This window comes from Stomoxys calcitrans, chromosome 3 (assembly GCF_963082655.1).
Source record: "Stomoxys calcitrans chromosome 3, idStoCalc2.1, whole genome shotgun sequence".
In the NCBI taxonomy this organism is placed as follows: domain Eukaryota; kingdom Metazoa; phylum Arthropoda; class Insecta; order Diptera; family Muscidae; genus Stomoxys; species Stomoxys calcitrans.
The window spans coordinates 52,018,643-52,034,471 of NC_081554.1; the positions used below are offsets into that span (position 1 = coordinate 52,018,643).

The window sequence follows — 15,829 nt, forward strand, 5'->3', positions numbered from 1 at the left end:
AAGGACCATATAACAGGTTCAGAGAACATGCTGCTTTGGCATAGGCGGAGCGATGAGAACCCCGCCCATTAGGGCACTGGAGACTATTCTAGATATACGAACCATTGACATACAGATAAAGCGTAAGGCAGCCAATGCGGATTAAGTGTAAGGCGATGGGAGAATGGATTGAGGATGGGAGCTCCTCATACCATCGCGATGTAATCGAGGCGACGATAAGAAACCTGGAAGGAGGGGAAGAGGTTTCCGATCAGATATCCGAGACGATACTTGAGGTCGAGTGCAAGGCATTACTACCAACGGCACAGTCTTGGACTGACAGAACCCTAGTATTGCCATCTGAAAGATCATGTTACACAGATGGATCAAACCTAGAGGACAGAATGGGCCTAGGAGTCTACATTGAGAACCCAAGGACTGAGATCTGTTTTAGACTGCCTGATCATAATACAATCCTGTAGGCGGAGATCCGTGCTATCACGGAATGCGTCAGGTGGTGTGGTGCGAACGCGAGGACATCGAGTCTGAACATCTTTACGAACAGTAAAATGGCCATAAGGGTAATAACAACTAGGACGGTAAAGTGGCACAATCCGTATTGTTTGGGTGCAGTGCATATCGGAATAAGGGGAATGAAAGGGCAGACGATTTAGCGGTGAAATCCAGAGGACTTCAATAACTTTGAAGAAACGTGGGGGGATCTTTCAGTGTGCAGAGATGGGAACCACCAAATATAACTCTGAAGATTCCTAGTGGAGAAGAGTGGACTGTAGGGTTTGTTGTTGTTGGAAGTTATTATTTCTCAATAGAGAGAAATAATAACGTCGTTGTAGCAGTTGCCCAAATGATAAAACAAAAAAAACAATAGCCGTATGAGTTCAACTTTCAACGTTATAAATTTTATTTAAAGTAATAAAAAAGTAGAGAAGAGAAGAGATGCTCACCTTTTCGTGGTTGTGCCAGAAGTGAAGCAAGTGTAACTTCACATACGAAAGGGAGATATTTTAGTACTTACAAACTAAGTGCCTATTCTATTACCACTTAGCATATGTGGTAGGGAAATTTAAATACATCTCTTAGATAATTCACAATAACAGACGTTAGGAAATTCAATTTCATTTAAATAGTTCAAATTCATGTAAATAGTTAAGGACAAAACTTCAATTTTGTCCATGGCGCCGGCCTTGCACTTGTGCAACAGAAGATGCACAAAGCACGGACGCCAAAGACTTTATGGCCTCAGAAAGAAGCATCGGATCTGGTTGCATAATATTGGGTAAATTATTTTTTCTTGTCTTGGGGTATCGTTTGGCCGTCTTTTGTACCTTGCTGTGTTGTTGTTTGGTCTTTCTTAAGGTTGTAGATCGTTGTTGACCTTGAGGCGACGTTTTATTGACTTTTTGTGACTGCTGACCCAGTCTAGAACGGAGATTTATGCTGACTTCTGTGCTCCTCTCGGATTTAGGCTCTCGAGTAGGCTTCGGATGCAGCATAGTATGATGTTGATACCTGCACTTGCGGCACGTTTCCTCGGAATGGCATTTTTCTATCGTGTGGCTCCTCGCAAGACAATTGATGCAGTATTTAAATTTGCGGATAACGATCCTTCTGTCTGACACACTCATCATTACAAATTTAGGGCAGTACCGTAAGGAGTGACGCATCTTGCACAACATGCAGGTGTATATATCACGTACGCGCATTTTGAACTTTCTTTTGATGATCTGAAATAAGAAAGTAGGTTAATGCCTAATTTTATTAGAGTGGGGAGTCTGAAATGACATGTTATTGGATATGTTAAATGAATCGGATGAAGCGATAGAATATTGCAAAAAAAAAAAAAAAAAAAAAAAAAAAAACGGTCAAAGGCTAATCTAAAATTGGCAAGTGACATAGCTTCACGATGGGGCGGGTTATCGTCCCAGAAGATACCCGAATATCCGCGATGCGGATATTGTCATCAGACCCAGAATATGTCTTCACAATACGTCCCAAGCGCCAGTCACTTGGGGGCAACAAGTCGTCCATCACGACTACAAGCTCGCCGATCTTTATATTCGGAGACTTGGTTCTCCACTTATATCGTTTCTGCAGCGCTTTTAGATAATCTTCCTTCCAACGTATAGAGAATTGGTGATGAATAGCTTTTAGCTTAAGCCACCTATTTATTACAGAGATGTCTTGTGCAATCGGTTCCGGAAACGACATTATGGGAGACCCCTTCAAAAAATGGCCTGGAGTCAAGGCTGTGAGATCATTCGGATCTTCTGACACAGCGGAGATAGGGCGTGAATTCAAAACTCCCTCAATACGAGCCAGAACTGTAGCAAATTGTTCGAATGTGAACAAGTGGGCCCCTGCTATCCTCCTAAAATGGTGTTTGAAGCTCTTAACTGCCGATTCCCAGAGTCCCCCCATATGTGGAGCATGGGGGGGTATAAATTGCCATTCAAACCCCTGTGTCGAATATTTCTCCGAGATATCTACAGCTGTGACTTGAATAAAGCTCCTGAATTCCCTGAGCATCCTCCGACTTGCACCAATGAAGTTCCTTCCATTGTCAGATACTACCTTGCGAGGTAGTCCTCGCCTCCCCAAAAATCTGAAAAAGGCCGCCTCAAAGGCCAGCGAGGAAAGCTCTGAGCAAGGTTCTAAATGTATGGCCTTTGTGGCGAAACATACAAATATGCTGACATAGCCCTTTAAGAGAGGAGACCGCCGTAGAGTTGAACTTTTAAGCTCAAAAGGCCCGGCAAAATCTATGCCAGTGACATGAAAGGGAGGAGTTAATGCGCATCTCTCCGGAGGCAGTGGAGCCATAATTTGAACACAGGGTTTTTTCCTGAAAATAATGCACGTCTTGCATTTGCGAATTATACTTTTAACCCTAGGTTTGAGACGTGAGATGTAGAATTCTGTTTGCACCATTCGACACATCAATATACATTCGCCGTGGACAAGAATAGAGTGCAAATAGAGTAGATATAATTGACAAAAACGTGATTTCCCAGGAAGAATGATAGGGAATTTTTCATTGTACGGCAGGGAACAAGAGGCGAGTCGACCGTTCACACGTAACACATTGTTCTGATCCATGAAAGGGTTCAAGCATTTCAAGGAGCTTTTCTTAGACAACTCCTCAGACTTACTGACCTGTCTATATTCCTCGGCATACCACCTGAGCTGAGCCAACATTATCAATCGATTTTTCGTAAATAAAGCTTCGGAATGGATGAGGACTGGAGATGTGTTCCTGGGTTTACCCCTGAATCTACTTAGGCAGTTATTGTAAAAACGAAACATGTGGGAAATAACTCTCAATGCCCGAGAATAAGAAGAAAATTGAATCAAAATATCCGAGTCCTCAACGACCTCATGCATGACCCGAACATTAGGACGTTTTCCTATCTCAGGGATGATCAATGGGCTCCTGTTTGGCCATTCTGACGGTGCCTCCTTTAACCAAGTGGGTCCATTGAACCATAACGTATTATCAGTCAGATCGCGGGGCCTGCATCCCCTAGTTCCCAGGTCTGCAGGATTATCATGGGTAGGAACATGTCGCCAAGTTCCACCAGGTATAAGATCGTGTATCTTGGACGTCCGATTCGCTATATAGGTCTCCCATGTCCATGGTGGTTTCATTAGCCAGCCTAGCACTATAGTGGAATCCGTCCATAAGGTAATACCACCTATTCGAAAGTCAAAAGTCGATACGACGTAATTAACAAGTTCTGCCAAAAGATACGCTCCATTTAACTCTAAGCGTGGTAAACTTACAGTCTTGAGGGGGGCAACTCTGCTCTTTGCAAGCAATAGATTCGTACAAACCACAGAATTTGAAGCTGTGCACCGCACGTACACACAAGCACAGAAAGCAGATTGTGAAGCATCACAAAATCCGTGGATTTCCACCATGTCAGTAGGGTTATATTGTAGCCATCTTGGGATTGAAATGGAGTCGATGTGGCTCAGATCAGAGACAAGAGCATCCCATTTATTCTGAGATTCGGTGCTGAGAGTTTCATCCCAATTAACCCCCTCCAGCCAAAGCTGTTGCATCAACACTTTAGACCTAATGACAATTGGGGCTACCCATCCCGCGGGATCAAATAATTGTGCAACAGCTGAAAGTACTTTCCTTTTTGTAGTGGTCCGGTCTGGAGAGATCGATCCAAGGGAATAAGAAAATTTATCGCTCATTGCGTTCCACTTAACGCCAAGAGTCTTAGTAGAACTGGACTCGTCAAACTGAAGAAATTCAGAATCAAGCAAATCCTCCTTTGCCACCTGAGAAAGCAATCTGGAATCGTTTGCGGCAATTTTCTTTAAAGGAAAACCGGCACTGGATAGAACTGTCTTCAGATCATTCTGAGCATCAATAGCCTCATCAATTGAAAATCCTCCGGATAATATATCATCCACATATGTCTCGCCTCTAAGAATATCCGCAACTTTGGGAAACTGGTCTTCAGTATCGGAGGCTAATTGGAGCAGAGTGCGAATGGCCAGGAATGGTGCACAATTTATCCCGAATGTCACCGTTTTCAATTGAAAATCTCTTACGGGGTCATTGATGCCCGGGCGGATGAGTATTCGCTGATAAGGCCGGTCTTGCGGATGTATAAGGACTTGACGATACATCTTCTGTATGTCTCCACAAAACACATACTGATATTTGCGCCAGTTAAGAATAACGGAGATCAAGTCAGATTGAAGAGCCGGTCCAGTGTGTAGCACATCATTGAGCGAATAGCCTGACTTGGACTTGCGAGAGGCATTAAAAACCACCCTTAATTTTGTGGTTCTATGTTCGGGACGAATTACCGCGTGGTGGGGTAAGTAGAATGAAAAGAACTTTCCACTCTCGGAAATTTCCTGTGACGAAGTTTCCTCCGCGTGGTCGAGGGAAATGTACTCATTCAAAACAGAGCAGTATTGAGATCCTACATCGGGTTCCTTAGAGAGATTTCTCCCCATACGGTTAAATTGAGCCAGAGCTAGAAATCGGGACGAACCAAGATGAATGGACCCAGGAAATTCCTTTTTGAATGGAAGCCGAACAATATAGCGTCCGTCCGTGGACCTTGTGGTAGTTCTTTCGAATAGTTCCTCACAATATGAATCCGATTCAGAGCCGAGATGAGAGGTTGGAACTTGTTCTTGTTCCCAGAATCTTCTCAGGAGTTGACTGATCGCAACCTCCTCCGATTCTATTACGTTGGTAGAGAATGAGTGATACGTTTCAGTCCGCATTGGACCACTAAGTACCCAGCCGAATATGGTATTGTAGGCTGATGTCTCGCCACAAATGTTCTTTTTAATACCTTCTAGATTTATGAAACGTTCAGAGTCGTTTCCAAGAATGAGATCTATTTGAGATGATCTGTTAAAGTAAGGGTCTGCTAAATCCAGCCCATCAAGCTCAGATGGATTAGAGATCTCAAAGGAAACTGAAGGAAATCGCTTTGTGACTTTAGGTAAGACAATGGCAGAAACTTCAAACTCTATACCATGCTTTTCTGACACAATGGTCAGTTGACATTCTTTCTCGGACGATTGCTCTTGATTGCCAATACCCGTTATCAGAAAATGGGCTTTTGAAGTTGGAATTTGTAAACGGTTTAGCATTTTTTCAGAAACGAACGTTCGTTGAGAACCTGGATCGATCAAAGCCCTTATGGTGAAATGCTCTCCTTGATGCGCAATCTGGATCAATGCAGTCCTTAGAAGAATCATGTCATTGTTTGAAGCCAAATTAGCCTGGACAGAGCAGGAGCGTTGTGAACTAGCGGGAGCCTCAGCTTGAGACGAGATATTTGTCCTTACCTCGTTAGATGCAGGACGAGTTTCACTGGCGGTTTCTGATTTCTCAGTTATCGTGCCACTATCTTTATGTGGTTTACCTTTAAGGTGAAGAAGGGTATGGTGAGTCTTGTGGCATATAATGCACTTGTTCTTACTCCTACAGTTTGATTTGAGATGAGCTGAGGATAGGCAGTTGCCACATATTTTGTTTGCATAAACAAAATCAACTCGTTGTTGAGCAGTGAATTCCCGGAATTTCTGACAGGATCTTATGCTGTGTTTCGAATCACATAGGGGGCACGGAGACTGGTCGAGTTTATCCTGTGAATGATATGTCTGAATTTTCTCAGGACTTTTGGTAGGAGGTGTATTTCCTTGTTTAGTGGATTTTATACTATGAATTCTTTCGACCACTTCAAATCGGTTAACCAAAAACTCATCGAGTTGGCTCCAAGTTGGCAACTCGCGGTGGGATTTAAGGGATTGTTCCCAAAGTGCCAGAGTCTCGTCAGGCAACTTGGTAGACACTAGGTAAATTAGCAATGGATCCCAACTCTCAATATTCACGCCGAGTGTCTTCAAGGTACACAAGCAATCGTTGGTTGTGGATTGAATCTTTTGGATAGATTCACTGTTCTCTACCATTGCGACAGGAATATTGAACAGCACTTTCAACTGATTATCTACCAGCACACGCTTGTTCTCGTACCGGGATTTTAATGCGCTCCACGCTAGACTGAAATTTTCGTCGCAGAGAGGGAATCTCTTAACTATTGCGCCTGCCCCCCCTTGAGTCTTGTTCCTCAAATGATAAAGTTTCTGAGCTGGGGTTAATTTCGGATGGTTCACATATACGGCCGTGAACATGTCACGAAACGAGGGCCATTGCTCATATCCGCCCTTAAACACCTCTGTGTCACAGGGTGGCACTTTAATGCAGATATTCGAAATATCTTGAGACGAGTTGTGGGACACATTTTGGTTTTGGGGTATATATTCCGGAACGAGACTGTGCCGTGTGTTTTGACGAGAATACCCACCGGATATTCTGAGTATATCCAGAATCTGGGACCTGGCGGTATAATATGCCTCAGAACTGGCATGAAAATTAATTTTTGCATTTTCCCGGAAATCCTTCGTATTAGAGGCCCGTGGTGACAACATTAGACCCTCATAGGTCTCCTGCAATCGTCTCCAACGATTCTCCAAGTCCTCCAGCTTCACCTCTAAAACCGAATCAGTCTGATCCGCAATATCGCTTTGCTCGAACTGTGTGCAAAACGCGACCAGATGGTCACAATTGAATAAAAACTTCTCTTGATCGGGCGAAGCCTGAATTCTGTTAAATGCTCCTTTCGATCCCGATGCATCTGTAGACGCGTTTGCGTTCGACATAGTGTCGGAACTCGCCTCTGTTGTGCTCATTTCCGTTATAAGACTATACGAAGCAACGTCAACGGAAAATAAAAGAAGAATCGAATAGATCTTTTGGTGTCCGGAAAATCTTGCGTACCTAAGGAATAGTGATGAAAACCGCCTCTATTGAAAAGACAGAAACCGATGATTCGAGACAATCTCACAGTCTCCAACAGACATAAAACGCCTAGGAACCACAACAATCCCGTTCTTCAACAAAAAAAAAAAAAATTGCCAGCAGAAGATTGGCGAAGCGTACAAGTTTGAAGTGTCCCAAACGTAAAGAAAAATAGAACGCAAGTTCCGACAATCTGATCGATCTATATGTAGGTATAAATCTTCTTATCAAGAAAGATAAAAAAAAACTAAACATAAACTTGGCAGAAAGAGCAGGGCACTTTCTTTTAACACAATGAGTATAAAGAAGCTATATCCAATAACTTATGCCGTAAGTGCGTAGATTTCAGAACGACGAAGTCCACTACAAATCCGAACGATATGTGTCGGAAATGATTACTTAAGGCGGAGTAGAGATGCAGAGCAAAAAACTCGAGGCCAAGTTACGTTTGAGTAATGAATTTCAATTCATATAAGTAAAGACTGCCGGACCGGACCGTGGACAAATGAGATTATCCAGATTCAATAGTAAAATTTTACAAATTAGCGGAAGTGAATCCGAATAAATTAAATGTGATAAATATTTGCATTCAGTCTAATCAAAAATCCAATAAGGATAGTGTACTTAACGATGTATACGTTATTCAGGCAAAAATCTGCCACTTTAAAGCATTCAAGGTCTATAAATCAAAGACGTCTAATTAAAGCATGTACATTTCTATATTTATTCGTAGGTGCGTTGTAAATTATATTTTATTACTATCTGTGCAAACTTCACTTCGAATTTGTTTATTCGGCCATGCATATGTTCAATCGAACTGAGATTTTCGTTCGAGTGTATGGTAGAGTTTCATCTCAGCTGATCATATAACAACAGTAAATGTATCTAAGCGATGTTCAAATTGTTCGATTTTGTTTACATTTATTCTTTCTCCATGATTTGTTTTGATCATAACTTTCTGTAATATGATTTCTTGGAATATTCCAATATGATGGCAGTACTACATGAACTGATTATGTATGAAGGCAGTGCAATATGATAAATATGAGGGAAGTGCAATAAGGGAGGAAATGTGTGATGTCGTTAATGATGTGATGTCTCAATGTGAAATTTTTAATGTTATATAAACTACATTTGTTAGCAAAGAGGCCATAATAAGGCGATAAAATGAGATGAATAATAAGGAATAAGGCGATAAATGTAAACAATTTACCTGGTTGTTGGAAATGTCATATTTTTGATTTTGTTGCATTCAGCCTAAACTGTTTTCTGTTCAAAATAGATTTTCACACTATTCACAAATTTTCATTAAGTAATTGCTTTTAATTTTTTTTTTTTTTTTTTTTTTTCAAAATTTTATTTAGGCAAATTTCTAAAATAAATATTTAGAAAATTTTTCCAAGTATCTTCAAATCTTCAAATGGGTTTAAATATTGAAAAGAAAGTTTTAATCTCTTTCTTTTTATTTTATTTTGTTTTGCTGTTCACTTTTTTCTTACTTCTTTTTGTCTTCCTTGTCTTGTTACTACTCGTTATTCCTATTTTAATATTCTCGTTCCTTTAATTTGCATTGTCGTACTTTTCTCTATTCCCATGTCGTGGGCGGTTTTTTCTTTTTTTCTTGTCCTATTAACTGGCTTCCAATGAGAGAAAAATAAACGACGAACGAGTTACAAATCAACTAAAAGAGGAGAGCTTAAACTCGAAAAAACCAACCAATAGGAAAACTGTTATACATAAGACCGGATTAAATTACTTCTTTTTATCTGTTTTCTTTAAAGTGTAAAGAAAAAACCGTTAGGAGCAGTAAATCACTGAGACAAAAAAAATTTTAGGCTTTTGGCGAAGAATATGAAATTTTTTGCAAAACAACAAAAAATATATGGATTTTCCCGTTTTCAGACATTGGGTAAATTTTAACACGACTGTCGGACGGACATCACAAATTTCGATATCATATTGCACTTGGGGTTTCTTTTTGTTGGATTCCTTCTTTTTAAAGGGTATTTTTTGTGAATTTCGTGATTTTTAAAATTTCTGGTTTTCTAACGAAAAAAAAAAAAATACACCTTTGTAAAAGATATCCAATGGAGACATATATAATTTTCTTTTTTTTTTTTTTCGATTTTTTGTGGATTCTTTTCTTAATTATATTTTTTGATGTTTAACTTGACAACAAATATTTTAAAAATCTTCTGAGCATTTTATTAATAATTTTTTTCTTTTTTTTGGTTTTTTTAGTAATTTTTACCGATTTTTTTTGGTTCTATTTTACGACGATCAACGTGGGTGTGTCTGACTGTTTCGCGACGGTCAGCAGATAACACAAAAGGGAGTGAATGCGCACTTACCGCAGTTGTTATACGACTAATTACCATTAAGGGCAATGCAAAATGAATAACTTGTGCCTGTTTCCAATGGACGGCTCGAAGGACCATGAAGAAACGTGGGGGGATCTTTCAGTGTGCAGAGATGGGAACCACCAAATATAACTCTGAAGATTCCTAGTGGAGAAGAGTGGACTGTAGGGTTTGTTGTTGTTGGAAGTTATTATTTCTCAATAGAGAGAAATAATAACGTCGTTGTAGCAGTTGCCCAAATGATAAAACAAAAAAAACAATAGCCGTATGAGTTCAACTTTCAACGTTATAAATTTTATTTAAAGTAATAAAAAAGTAGAGAAGAGAAGAGATGCTCACCTTTTCGTGGTTGTGCCAGAAGTGAAGCAAGTGTAACTTCACATACGAAAGGGAGATATTTTAGTACTTACAAACTAAGTGCCTATTCTATTACCACTTAGCATATGTGGTAGGGAAATTTAAATACATCTCTTAGATAATTCACAATAACAGACGTTAGGAAATTCAATTTCATTTAAATAGTTCAAATTCATGTAAATAGTTAAGGACAAAACTTCAATTTTGTCCAAACTTGATTAACCCGAAGTCTTTCGGGTCGACGCAGTCCGAGTTAAGGGTGTGGGCGACAAACACTGTGGAACAGTGAAACAGTGGGTAGGATGGCGAAATTCCTAAGGGGTGATCCTGATCGTAAGGTAATTGGGAAGTAAGAAGGAAGTCAGTATAGCTTGTGAGCTCACTCATGCAAAATCGGTGCGACAAGTGATAGCATGTGTAGAGCATGTGATGAAAAAGAAAAAGATGAGACGTTGGAGCATTTCCTATATTGTTGCCCAGTTTTCGCGGCTAAAAGACACCGGTACTAAGGTGGGGACACAATACCAGATGTGAACCAACTTTGGTGAGTGGTATGGAAAACAATTAAGGATTTCGTAAGTAAAGGGTGATTTTTTTGAGGTTAAGATTTTCATGCATTAGTATTTGACAGATCACGTGGGATTTCAGACATGGTGTCAAAGAGAAAGATGCTCAGTATGCTTTGACATTTCATCATGAATAGACTTACTAACGAGCAACGCTTGCAAATCATTGAATTTTATTACCAAAATCAGTGTTCGGTTCGAAATGTGTTCATTCACCGTAACGTTGCGTCCAACAGCATCTTTGAAAAAATACGGTCCAATGATTCCACCAGCGTACAAACCACACCAAACAGTGCATTTTTCGGGATGCATGGGCAGTTCTTGAACGGCTTCTGGTTGCTCTTCACTCCAAATGCGGCAATTTTGCTTATTTACGTAGCCATTCAATCAGAAATGAGCCTCATCGCTGAACAAAATTTATCGATAAAAAAGCGGATTTTCTGCCAACTTTTCTAGGGCCCATTCACTGAAAATGATTTGCAAGCGTTGCTCGTTAGTAAGTCTATTCATGATGAAATGTCAAAGCATACTGAGCATCTTTCTCTTTGACACCATGTCTGAAATCCCACGTGATCTGTCAAATACTAATGCATGAAAATCCTAACCTCAAAAAAATCACCCTTTAGCACAAAATTCCTAACACAAATTTTTCTTATTCAAGGTTACATTTTATACCCACCACCATTGGATGGGGATATACTAATTTAGTCTTTCCGTTTGTAACACCTCGAAATAATGATCTAGCACCCCATATATTCTAGATCTTCTCGACATTCTTATTCGATCTAGCCATGTCCGTCCGTCCATCTGTCGAAATCACGATAGCGGTGGAACGCGTAAAGCTATCCGGTTGAAATTTTGCGCAGATACTTAATATTGAGGCAGGTCATAGGGGATTGAAAATTGGCCATATCGGTTCAGATTTGGATATAGCTACCATATAAATCGATCTCCCGATTTAACTTTTTCAGCGCCTGGAAGCCTCAATTTTTGTCCGATTTGGCTCAAATTTTGCACATAGTGTTCTGTTGTGACTTCCAACAACTGCGCTACATACAGTTCAAATCGGTCAAGAACCTGATGTAGCTCCCATATAATCCGATCTCCCGATTTGACTTCTTGAGCCTCTAAAAGCCGCAATTTTCATCCGATTTGGCTTTAATTTTGCATGTAGTGTTCTCTTGTGACGTCCAATAACTGTGTCGAGTTCGGTCCAAATCGGTCTATAACCTTATATAGCCCCCATATAATCATATCTGCCGATTTGACTTCTTGAGCCCCTGGGAGCCACAAATTTCGTCGGATTTGGTTTAAATTTTGCATGTAGTGTTCTTTTGTGACATCCAATAACTGTGTGGGGTAAGGTCCAAATCGGTCTATAACCTGATACAGTCCCCATATAAACCTATCTCCCGATTTGATTGCTTGAGCCCCTGGAAGCCACAAATGTCATCCGATTTGGCTGAAATTTTGCACATAGTGTTCTCTTCTGACTTCCAATAACTATGTCGAGTACGGTCCAAATTGGTCTATAACCTGATATAGCTCCTATATAAACCGATCTCCCGATTTGATTTCTTGAGCCCCTGAAAGCCACAAGTTTCGTCGGATTTGGCTGAAATTTTGCACATAGTGTTTTCTTATGACTTTTAACAACTGTGCCAGGTACGGTCCAAATTGGTCTATAATCTGATATAGCTCTCATATAAACCTATCTCCCTACTTGACTTATTGAGCCCCTACTAGCCGCAATTTTTGCCCGATTTTGCATGCGGTGTTCTGTTATGATTTGCGTCAACTGTGCCAAGTACGGTCCAAATCCGTCTATAAACTGATATAGCTCCCATACAAACAGGTCTCTCGATTATCCTTATTCGGTTCCTAGAAGCTTTAATTTTTCAACTAAATTTAGTCTGTATAAATTTTTGCAGAATCCATGATGGTGGGTTCCAAAGATTCGGCCCGGCCGAACTTAGCACGCACTTTTACTTGTAAGTTTTTAGAGCGCACAACAGGCCGATTACGTTTTCATTTCGATTTTCTACCACTGTGTGGCGTTTCAAAATAAATGCACTTTAATTTCCTTGACTGGATATGCATTTTCTCAAAAATCCCCCCCAAACCTCCAATAAAACTTCTATATTTAATGTGCAAAACTTTTAAAGTTAATATAGCGATTTGCGTTATTTGGTCTTCAGATATGAAAATTTAAACAGAAACTCCAAATAAGCCGCCGGCATCAGTGAAGATGCCAAAAAAGCTCCAGAGTGTGAGGCTATATGTCACAATTGTACAACACTTCATTATTAAAATTTTTTTCGTAACTTTGGCCATGAATGTGGCAGTTGAGTTTGAGGAAGAGTAACTACAGCCACGTGGCTATGCGTTGGTATGCAAGCTGCCCATGTTTGGTAGAAGATTTCATTTTTATTTTTCTACATTCTTGTGTTTTTTTGGCTGCCATAACAAAAAGTTTTTATGTTAACATTTCTTCACATGGCTGCTGGATGCAGAGGGAGACCAACACGACGAAATGATGACAGACATGCGGGCAAAGAGAAGAAGTGACATTTTTCCATATCTTTTGCAAGGCATTGTTGTGTTAATTTTTTCATACTCTTTTAAAATATTTGCCTTTTTTCCCCAAAAAGTTGGTACATGGGGGTTGTTGCCAGTGTTATCAGTTATTTTATACCCTACACCATAGGATGGGGGTATACTAATTTCGTCATTCTGTTTGTAACAACTTGAAATAATCGTCTGAGACCCCATAAAGTATATATATTCTTGATCGTCGTGACATTTTATTTCGATCTAGCCATGTCCGTCTGTCCGTCCGTATGTCCATCAGTCCGTCCGTCCGTCTATCCATCAGTCCCTCTGTCTAAAAGCACGCTAACTTTCGAAGGAGTAAAGCTAGCCGCTTGAAATTTTGCACAAATACTTGTTATTAGTGTAGGTCGGTTGGAATTGTAAATGGGCCATATCGGTCCATGTTTTGATATAGCTGTCATATAAACCGATCTTGGGTCTTGACTTCTTGAGCCTCTAGAGGGCGCAATTCTTATCCGATTGGAATGAAATTTTGCACGACGTGTTTCGCTATGACTTCCAACAACTGTGTCTAGTATGGTTCAAATCGGTCCATAACCTGATATAGCGGCCATATAAACCGATCTTGGGTCTTGACTTCTTGAGCCTCTAGAGGGCGCAATTCTTATCCGATTGGAATGAAATTTTGCACGACGTATTTCGCTATGACTTCGAGCAACTGTGCCAAGTATGGTTCAAATCGGTCCATAACCTGATATAGCTGTCATATATACCGATCTGGGGACTTGACTTCTTGAGCCTCTAGAGGGCGCAATTCTTATCCGATTGGAATGAAATTTTGCACGACGTGTTTCGCTATGACTTCCAACAACCGTGTCAAGTATGGTTGAAATCGGTCCATAACCTAATATAGCTGCCATATAAACCGATCTTGAGTCTTGACTTCTTAAGCCTCTAGAGGGCGCAATTCTTATCCGATTGGAATGAAATTTTGCACGACGTGTAACGCTATGACTTCAAACAACTGTGTCAAGTATGGTTCAAATCGGTCCATAACCTGATATAGCTGCCATATAAACCGATCTGGGATCTTGACTTCTTGAGCCTCTAGAGGGCGCAATTCTTATCCGATTTGAATGAATTTTTGCACGTAGTATTTTGTTATAATATCCAACAACTATGCCAAGTATGGTTCAAATCGGTTCATAACCTGATATAGCTGCCATATAAACCGATCTTGGGTCTTGACTTCTTGAGCCTCTAGAGGGCGCAATTCTTATCCGATTGGAATGAAATTTTGCACCACGTGTTTCGCTATGACTTCCAACAACTGTGTCAAGTATGGTTCACATCGGTCCATAACTTGATATAGCTGCCATATAAACCGATCTTGGGTCTTGACTTCTTGAGCCGATTTGAATGAATTTTTGCACGTAGTATTTTGTTATAATATCCAACAACTATGCCAAGTATGGTTCAAATCGGTTCATAACCTGATATAGCGGCCAAATAAACCGATCTTGGGTCTTGACTTCTTGAGCCTCTAGAGGGCGCAATTCTTATTCGATTTGGCTGAAATTTTGCATGAAGTATTTTATTATGACTTTCAACAACTGTGCCGAATAAGGTTCAAATCGGTTCATAACCTGCTACAGCTGCCATATAAACCTATCTCGGATCTTCTTGAACCTCTAGAGGTAGCAATTGTTATCCTATCCTCTCATGACCATCAACATACGTGTTTATTATGGTCTGAATCGGTCTATAGCCTGATACAGCTCCCATATAAATCGATCTCTCTATTTTACTTCTTGAGCCCCCAAAGGGAGCAATTCTTATTCGAATTGGCTGACATTTTACACAGGTCTCCAACATATAAATGAATTGTGGTCCGTACCGGACCATATCGAGATATCGCTCTAATAGCAGAGCTAATCTTTTCTTTTATCCTTTTTTTGCCTAAAAAGAGATGCCGGGAAAAGAACTCGACAAATGCGATCCATGGTGGAGGGTATATAAGATTCGACCCGGCCGAACTTGGCACGCTTTTACTTGTTTTTTTTTTTCGTTTTTATATCAAAGTTTGGAACAGCAACAAAACCTTAAATATTTTTGGACTAATCCATGACTTGCTGGATGTTATTTTAACACTGAACGAGAGCAAGAGAGAAAGGGACAGGAGTAGGAGGAATATAACCACAAAAATTGCAACATGGCCCCGCTTTTGATGTGGGTGGTATAAGGAACGTGTCACTATTTGCAAAAATTCATTGTGGCGTATTTTAATTTTCTTTTTTTTTTTTGTATGGGTTCTACGAGTATTGAAAAAGTTAAGTGTGTGAGCTCTTGTAGTATAATTTTTAAAAATTCTCTACAGGCAAATATGCTAAGAATTTTAATCAGAAATTGTGTTGTACAACAACCAAACAAAACTTTTTAGCACTTTATAAAGTGTCATCTATAGGAGTTTAAAAGGAAGAACTTAAACTGAAACGAGTTTAGTAAGAACAAGTAAAAGCGTGTTAGGTTTGGACGGCCGAATCTTACACGAGGGTTGCTTTTTATATTTTGGGATTAGAGAACAAAAACAAATATTATTAATCGAAATCGCTTTTTTTCAAAAAATTCCCCATTAAGATGCGTTTGAGCCA

General features: G+C 40.0%; 1 protein-coding gene across 1 annotated transcript; it reads right to left on the minus strand.

The window, feature by feature from the left end:
- Window positions 1-877: 877 nt before the first annotated feature.
- On the minus strand, window positions 878-9,376 carry LOC131996294 (uncharacterized). Its single transcript, XM_059365853.1, has 2 exons — window positions 8,556-9,376; window positions 878-1,724 (listed from the first exon to the last, which is right to left on the minus strand). The coding sequence occupies exons 1-2, from the start codon at window positions 8,592-8,594 to the stop codon at window positions 1,161-1,163; spliced, it is 603 nt and encodes a 200-aa protein (XP_059221836.1). The 5' UTR covers window positions 8,595-9,376; the 3' UTR covers window positions 878-1,160.
- Window positions 9,377-15,829: the final 6,453 nt, after the last annotated feature.

Coding starts and splice junctions, on each gene's coding strand:
- LOC131996294 (XM_059365853.1), bottom strand. CDS start 8,594: ATGCAACAAAATCAAAAATATGACATTTCCAACAACCAG. Junction 1,725..8,555: donor ATGACATTTCCAACAACCAG/GTAAATTGTTTA, acceptor TTCTTATTTCAG/ATCATCAAAAGAAAGTTCAA.